The sequence below is a fragment of the Myotis brandtii genome, unplaced genomic scaffold, assembly GCF_000412655.1.
Source record: "Myotis brandtii unplaced genomic scaffold, ASM41265v1 scaffold4, whole genome shotgun sequence".
In the NCBI taxonomy this organism is placed as follows: Eukaryota; Metazoa; Chordata; class Mammalia; order Chiroptera; family Vespertilionidae; genus Myotis; species Myotis brandtii.
In genome coordinates this window covers 4,349,835-4,358,507 of record NW_005365371.1, presented here as the reverse complement: position 1 = coordinate 4,358,507, position 8,673 = coordinate 4,349,835, and the positions used below count along the sequence as shown (strand labels likewise).

The 8,673-nt window shown below is 38.5% G+C and overlaps 1 protein-coding gene across 2 annotated transcripts in view; it reads left to right on the top strand.

The window, feature by feature from the left end:
- The window catches only part of NCBP2 (nuclear cap binding protein subunit 2, 20kDa), a 12,326-nt gene extending 3,653 nt beyond the window's left edge, over positions 1-8,673 (top strand). Inside the window, exons 2-5 of one of the 2 annotated variants that reach the window (XR_001363469.1) lie at positions 294-475; positions 2,752-2,890; positions 3,671-3,804; positions 8,327-8,673. Coding sequence is in view for 1 of the 2 variants with exons in the window: in XM_005873171.2 (XP_005873233.1) it covers positions 294-475; positions 2,752-2,890; positions 3,671-3,742 (393 nt within the window). In the remaining variant the exon portion in view is untranslated. Of the gene's footprint in view, positions 1-293; positions 476-2,751; positions 2,891-3,670; positions 4,200-8,326 lie in introns of those variants that run through there. The other variant, XM_005873171.2, reaches the window with a different exon arrangement.

The window sequence follows — 8,673 nt, the reverse complement described above, 5'->3', positions numbered from 1 at the left end:
AAGCAGCCCCCTCAGAGTATTTGTGGTAGATTGGGATGATAAGAGAAGCTGATTCCGAAGCAGAATTGATAATAGGAATACTATAGCAGGGCTGACCTCCTCCTCCCTCTCTCCCCCTCTTCCCCTCTCTCTCTCTCTCTCTCTCATTCCCCCCCAAGCCCCCTCAGAGTATTTGTGGTAGATTGGGATGATAAGAGAAGCTGATTCCGAAGCAGAATTGATAATAGGAATACTATTTAAGCAGGGCTGTTCTTAGATTGTGTTGCTTAACTTTTTCTCTATTTGAAATTCAGGGTGACAATGAAGAACAGGAAAAATTACTGAAGAAAAGCTGTACATTGTATGTTGGAAATCTTTCCTTTTATACAACTGAAGAACAAATCTATGAACTCTTCAGCAAAAGCGGTGACATAAAGAAAATCATTATGGGCCTGGATAAAATGAAGAAAACAGCATGTGGTTTCTGCTTTGTGGAGTATCCTTCCTGTGTCTTAGGTGGCTGTTGGATGAGGATGGGACCTGAGTGGTTAGTCACCTGTTTAAAAACAATGAGTGAGGATATTTGCTAATTAGCATCCCTACACTTATCTCTGTCTCTTCTTCTTTCATCTTCTTACCTTCTGTCCAGTATGTCTGCACTCTTACATTGTGAAAGCTGGTAACATTTACATTTTGTTCTTGAAATCAATGCTTTGTTTACAGTTCTTTTTTTTTTTTAATCCTCACCCAAAGATATGTTTTTATTGATTTTACAGAAAGAGGAACGGGGGGAGAGAGAAATCAATGTTTCTCTCACATAAGCCCTGACCTGAGAGCTCAGTTGGTTGGAGCATCATCCCGATAGGCCAAGGTTGTGGGTTCGATCCCCAGTCAAGGGCACATATAAGACTCAACCATTGAACTCATAAAATGAGTGGAACAGCAAGTTGATATTTCTCTCTTCTCTCCCTCTCTTAAATCAATAATAATAATAAATTTTTAAAAGTCAAGGGAATAGTATCATTCTAAGCCCAGAGACAGTTACCAGTGTCTTGGGTATCTCCAGAAAAAGTCCTGTGCCTGGGTAGCAGTATACTAGTCCTCTTGGTGATTGTTCCATATTAGCACATGTAGGTCTGCCTCTTTTTAAAATGGCTCTGTAGTATGTATCGTTATATTAGATGTATATAATTATACTAGGTATACTCATTATATTAGATGTTTGTAGATAAAAACCAAAACTGTATTTATAATCATTTATTCTCTCCCAGGAAACTAAATATTGAAACTTCCGGATTTATCTGTTTCTTTTCCTAATATTTTTCTTTCTTTGGTCGTTTTGTTTTATATTCTGAGAAATTTAAAACATGATCTAACATGTGAAATTTTTTCTTTGTCCTGAATGATCTGTTTCTTTTGGTTGTATTTATGCTGTGAATTTTCCATAAAGGTCTGGTGATCTTTGGGTTTGCAATCATAATGAGGGGAAAGAAGAGTGATTTTGTGGACCCAAGCAGAGCTGCTGTCTCCAGTTGTTGCCTTACCTTTGATATGTGGGTTTACCAAATGCCATGAAAAAAGGGGATTGTATTTTGGCCAGCTCACATCAAGACTGTGCCCTAGTTTCTCCAGACAGTTTGTTCAGAACCCCATCATTTGATTTGTACTTGCCTGGGATTAATGCCCTCCTGCTAGCAAGCCTTCCCACGTAGACACTGTTAACTAAACCTTTTCTGCAGCTTCACTTTTTATTCAACTTAGGTAAGAGCCGCCTGGGTTTACTGTCTCCTTAAGCTCCTTCAGAATATTTCAGACTTTGTTTCATCCATGAACACTCTCCCATTGGCTTTTGTTGAATCACTAGTCTGCTGCTAGCCTCTTCTCTTTCCTGGGTGTATGTTTCTTTTCTAATTTAAATGGGGGTCTTGAGAAGGAAAGAGGGAAATGTGCTCACTATCAGCTCGATCCAGAAGCCCCACTTTTGATTTTGGTGTCTAATTTATGGGCTCTACAAGCTTCTTCCTTCCATTCTCCCTTCAGATGCAAGGGATCAGAGTGTCCACGTTTTGCTTTTGCCTCTGGTAACAGTAGTTCACAGGGGACAGGGAGAACAATGAAAACACAAAAGACAAAATCCTCCTCAAAGATAATAATCAGTCTCTGAGAACTAGTATTTTTGCATTTTTCTTGTAAAGTCAAAGATCAACAATCATAATGGCAAATACCCAAGAGAGGCTGCATTGGCAGTGTTGTTTTTCTGTTTGCCCTTTAGCATGCATTCCATTCATTCAACAAATTACTGGGTGTGGGACACTGGAATTTCAGCAAGTGTTTCCCTGTGTAATTCAAGACAAGGGGGAAAATGTCTAGATCAGCATTTCTGAGTCTTTTCCTTCTAATGAAATACAATGGCAATTCCATATGCACTGTGACCTCTCTTAAGGTTGTTCTTGAATATACAGCTCCAAATATGGATGGTATTGATTCCTTAGATGAGTGCATTTTGCGGCATTAAACCTGCCCTGAACACATTTTATATTTTGCAATCAAAATATGGAGAGAATGGGACCAAATAGTTATTAACAGGATTATTCAGGAAATCATGATCAATGTAGCCATGGACAAGTGTCATATTTGACTCTAGTGCTTCTGGACCAACCTCAAACAGGCCTTTGCAAACTGATGTCTTTAAACTCCATCTAGTTGAGTTTTTGTAGTTCCAAAAAGGTTTAGAGAAATGCTATGTAGTGTTCCTTAATACTTATACTTAAGGTACTACTCAAGAGCAGATGCAGAAAATGCCATGCGGTACATAAACGGAACTCGTCTGGATGACCGGATCATTCGCACAGACTGGGATGCAGGTTTTAAGGAGGGCAGGCAGTATGGCCGTGGACGGTCTGGAGGCCAGGTATGCAGGAAGGTTCTCTGGGCTCAGCCTTTACCTGGGATTCCAGTCCTAATGACAAGTGTTTTGTCTATTTGTATTTGCTCTTTTGAAAATAACTTTGTGCCTCTAACTTGGGCTTGAAGTGAATCTCAAATCACCCATTGGGATTAGTAATTACTTTCTTAACCAATGCATTGATATATTCTGTACATTACTGGACTTTTGCTAGAGGTTAGATATTTTCCACCTGCAAAAGTGTCTAGAACAAAAGCAAAAATGTGCCCTAACTGGTTTGGCTCAGTGGATAGAGTCAGCCTGCGGACTGAAGGGTCCCAGGTTCGATTCCGGGCAAGGGCACATGCCTGCATTGCCGGCTTGATCCCCAGTGGAGGACGTGCAGGAGGCAGCCAATCAATGATTCTCTCTCATTGATGTTTCTATCTCTCTTTCCCTCTCCCTTCCTCTCTGAAATCAATAAAGATATATTTTAAAAAGCAAAATGCACTGAAATGAATTTTGTTTTTACTTTAAAATAGCCTAATTTAAGTACCTTGCAATGAGCTATTTTTGAATGATGGTGAATGAGTATACACCTGATGTTTGGTAAGAAACAAAACAAGAAAACCAAACTATGAGGTAGCCTGAGATAATTCTGCAAGGCAGTTGCTTTAAAAAATTATATCCTGCTTGAATGTTCATTCACATTATATCTGAAAAGTCTTGGCTGTTTGACATATTTATGGGAGGCATATTTGTTACACCAATCTTCTCTATATTGTAACCTGTGTTCTTTTCATTAAGGTACGAGATGAGTATCGACAAGACTATGATGCTGGGAGAGGAGGCTATGGAAAACTGGCCCAAAACCAGTGAGCAAAAACCATCATGAAAAACTCACTCCTTTGGCCTGCTGAATTTGATGTACATTACCTAAGGTCTGCAAACCTGCCATTTTTACAAATATTTGATCAATGTCTCTACTGAGCCAGACACCACTTCATGGCTTTCCTCTGAAAATTATTAAAGGACAGAATCCAAAAGAATGCCTTTAATTCTAGTCTTAGAATATTGGGCATGTGTAAGGTTACTGGAATGATTTTCTTACCAGGTCAAAAATCGTGTTCCTTGGCAACGGAGTTTATCTATAATGTTGATTTATCAGCCAAAAACATCACACGTCTTTTAGGAAAATTGGAAAAAGTTTACAATTTTGTTTACCGTGTTTGTGTGTAAGCAAGTTCATGGTCTACACATTGGGGCCTGTAATCATCTAAAAATTTTTTTAGTTGCCTTGAGATAAAGTTTAATAAAAGGAGTTTTGTTATATTCATATCTTTGCTCTAAATTAGGATCAGACAACTGAATTTTTCCCTATGTTGAATGCTAATCTCTAAAGGCAAACTTAGGGAGTCAAGAGACCTTCCTAAAGAGTTGGTGCAAAAGTAAGCCTTAGTCAGTCCCAGGGTATACAACCTGCTCACATGCTTTATATGTCAGTAAATTAGGTACAGGACTTGAAGGGTATTTACTAAGCACATTTTTTAAAAGGTGTGTTTTACCTAAAGCTAAAAAAAGCCAGGGTTGGTTTGTATTAGGAAGAACCTCAAATACTCTAAGGGAAGTGGGGGACATTGTCAGTAGGAAATGGGATGAAATATCAGAGGACACTAGTTAAAACATTGTCTTGACATGTTGAAGGTTGCTGTGAGGGCCATCAGATTTATTGTTTTCATTTTCAGAGTGATCTTGGGAATAGAGTAGGTCTGAAAAAAGAGCTTGAAGATTGAGAAACTGCCTAACGAAAAACGATCAGAAATGCTTTCCTCGGGAAATATGTTTTGGCCAATTGTCATGTTGAAGTCTGTCTTTTTTTTTTTTTTTTTTTTTTTACTAATTGTGCTTACTGAGTTTCAGAGCCTCGATAGCAACAGTCTCCACAGAGAGGAGTCTAGAGTATTTACTTTGCATTTGTAAGGCAAGAGGCAATTTCTCTCTAATAGTGTGTTGAACTGTTGTTCTTTTTTAATTTATTGGGGTGACATTGTTTAATAGGATCATAGAGTTTTCAGGTGTAGATTTCTAGGATACAAGATCTATATATTGTATTGTGTGCCCGCCTCCCAAAGTCAAATCTTCTGTCAACATATATTAGGTACCCTTCATCCCCACCCACCCATTCCTTTTGGCAACCACTACACTGCTATTTGTGTCCATGAGTTTCAGTTTTATATCCCACACATGAGTGAAACCATATGGTTCTTAGCTTTTTCTGACTGGCTTATTGCACTTAGCATAATATTCTCTAGATCCATCTGTGTTGTCACAAATGGCAGTATTTTGTTTTTTTTAATGGCTGAGTAGTATTCCATTGTGTGTATGTACCACATCTTCTTTATCCAATCCCCTATCGCAGGACACTTTGGTTGTCTCTATTATTCATTTAAAACTGCTAATCTGATATAATTTTTCCTGACATAAGTGGCATTTTTTCATCTAGCAACAAAGTATCTCCAAACTTCTTGTAGTTTGTGGGGCTGAAGTATCTCAAATGTGAACATCTTTGACACTAGGTAAGTATAGGTTTTCTCATTACATTGAAACCGGTTATTTGAATTTTTATAAGAGCTATAACTACTTGTAAGTGCTTAAGAAAAAAACATTTGCAGATATTTTAATTTTATGAGGACATACTATTGACTTTTTAAATTTCTTTTTACACTATAGTTTGAGTTTCATGTATTTTATATTCTTATTTTAGTAAAACATAACTGAGATTTCTACAGACCTTAAAACCACAGACAGTGGTTCTAATGGAATTGTGACTTCTGTAACAGATTTCAATAAAGTTGGACCAACTTATCCTTGTCTGTGCCCATTTCCTCATCTATAAAGAGGGACAGTGGAGCCATCTTACTCTGGAATATTTATGATTACGTTTGGGGGAGAAATCTACGAATAATGTGCAGAATTTGCATGCCCATTTTGATATGACAGTTATCTAGTATGGTAGTCACTAGCCACATGTAGCTAATTAAATTAAAACATTCAGTTCCTCATTCACACTAGCCACATTTCAAATGCTCAACAGCCACATGTGGCTAGTGGCTGCTGTAGTGGATGCAAATATAGAACACTAGAGGCACGGTGTTTGAAATTCATGCATAGGTAGGGTCCCTAGGCCTGGCCAGTGATCAGGGCTGATTGGGGCCTTCCTTCCAGCTGCTGACTGATGGCCAGGGCCTTCCTTTGTTCCGCCCCAACCCCTGGTGGTCAGCACTCACCATAGCGAGCAATCGAACTCCCAGTCTCTGGTTGAACTCCCAAGGGGACACTTTGCATATTAGCCTCATGTATATAGATTCCATCACTGCAGACAATTCTATTGGACAGTGTTTTTTAAGGATAGGCTGCTTGGAGCCTTCATTGGTCATATTCATAAATGAGTGCTGTCATGACTGAAATGTCACTTGGAAAATTCCTACTCACCAAACAGTACATGTTATTTAATACAAGAGCACACACATTTATAAAGGCATTTCATTTATTTTTCAAAAAAATATTTTTGCTAGAAGGTTTGAGTCATTTTACATGATCACAACCTTTAAATAAATTTTTTCTGACCAAAAGGTACGACTTAAATGAACAGCTTGTCTAGGTCTGCTTTTGTAATACCCCAATACAATTAGCACTTTTCTGATGGTATTCCCTAGGCCGCCTTAATTGTCTACTGGCCAGGAGGCAGAGCCCCGCACATAAAGTATGTGCTTTATAATTACAGATTAGTTTGGTTTCTTAACATCAGTAAGCAGAGCAGGTAGTCAATATATCTAATTCACACTAATACACTTTCTCGCCTGATGGTTCTGATCCACCCAGAACTCCCAGTTATCTCTTTTAAACCAGTGAACCACAATTAATTGCAGAGAAAGGGCAGCTCAACTTAGACTAGTGCTGGCTGTTCTGGTTTTCCAACTATGAATTCAAGATGACCAATGTTACTCGTATTTAATGATAAATAGAAAAGACAATGCAAAGCCAAAAAAGGGATTTGGGGACTCTGAGGAGCAAGTGCTTTTTCCTTTAGGAGGTTCCTTTCCTTAAGAGAAGGTTTGTTCTCTACAATTCTTGCAAGAGCTTAACTAAAAGAATTAAATCTACATTCATTGCTATACATTTAACAACAACAACAAAAAACCATTGGAAAGCAGCAGCTACAGACTGGTAAGTTTGCTGATGGAGAAAACCGGGCAGCTTGTTGAAGACACATCATGAGTAGCTTTTACTTTGTACAAGGCCTGCACTCAAACCCCAAAAGCATAAGGTCTACCCACCTTGTGAGCAACAATTCAGGGCCAAGTTAGTGACAGTAAAACAATGTCTGTCCCTTCCACCAACAGCCTAAACTGTATTTCAAAAATGTCTTTGTTGCAAGGAAGCAATTATTGCAAACATCAAGAAAAAAAGGCCATTCTAATGTAGGACTTGGCCTAGAGGTTTATAACTAATCACAAGTGGGGAACAAGTGACTATATGTGCTAAAACCAAGTTTCATGAATGCAGAGAAACATTTTAATCAGACTTAAAATATTTGTAATTTACGCTAAAGCATGCTGAGCAGTGCATCTCAAGGTGTCCCATAAAGCTGGAAGTGAATGAGAAATGACTTGGACAGCTCACTTTAGGTTCTCTATGAACATCCCTGCAAGCCTCAATGTGGAGATGATGAACAGTTTCTCAGATTGAAGGAAATGGCAACTCAGGTTTTGGGCACTAATTAAGATTCTGCATGCCGAATTCTGTCAGTAAGGAAATGAGATATGGAGCTCTAAAGTATAAGATGTTTTGAATCAATAGTTATTGGCTACTTTGTAGAGCTACAAAAAAAGTTAGGTAAATGTATCACATACAAATTTGAAAAATCTCATTTTGCATATTTTATGTCTGAAAACAAAATCTCAAGAAGAAGTCCTCCCCATTTTAAATTGTAATTTTTTCTAATGCAGACACAACCCTATCTATAGCAGCATGAAGTGCCTATAATCTCAGTCTTTTTAAAGACTTGAAGCACAATAAGAAATACTGACCTGGTTTTATACTAAAGAATTTGAGTCTTGGGGGACTTAGGAAAGTGCTGAGGCTGTTTACACTGTAAACACTGGTGTTGGTGCTTGGTCTGCCTGGGGAGGGAACCCTGCATGTAAACACGTCTGACTCCACCCGCAGCTGCTGGCAGTCAGTCCTACCTTATGGCCAAGTTAAACTGCACATTTTAGCCTTTTATTTTCAACACCTAACTAGGCATAGATCCCAAGTGTCTTCTGCCATTTTCTTGGTATTTTTCTGTACAAACTTCTAACTTTCTTACATATGTATCTGTTGTTTTTCCTGCCCAGTTCAGAACGGATAATTGGGTAGTTTAACATGCATCTTTTATTTCCTTTCAAATGCCACAAATAGCTAGATTGAAGATGCAAGATCCATTACATTAACCCTAATGCAGTCAAGTGTAAGAACAGGGCCACTTCTGCCTTTCTCCAGAAGATGAGGTTCATAGAAGCCAAAAAAAAAAGGACTCCTTGATCAAGCAGAGGCCAAATGAGGAGCCCTGCATGTTGCTGAGATCACTAAAGAGCTAAGAGGGGGGAAAAAACAACAACACTTGCTGTACTCCTGAGGAATCAAGTCTTCCCTATTAACTGTTCCTCTTCCCGCACCCACCTGAAAAAGACCTGAAGCCAGTCTTCAGTTTTGAATGTTTATATTTTAAATACCCTTGAAATAGAAAGGTATTTGGCAAATCCTAA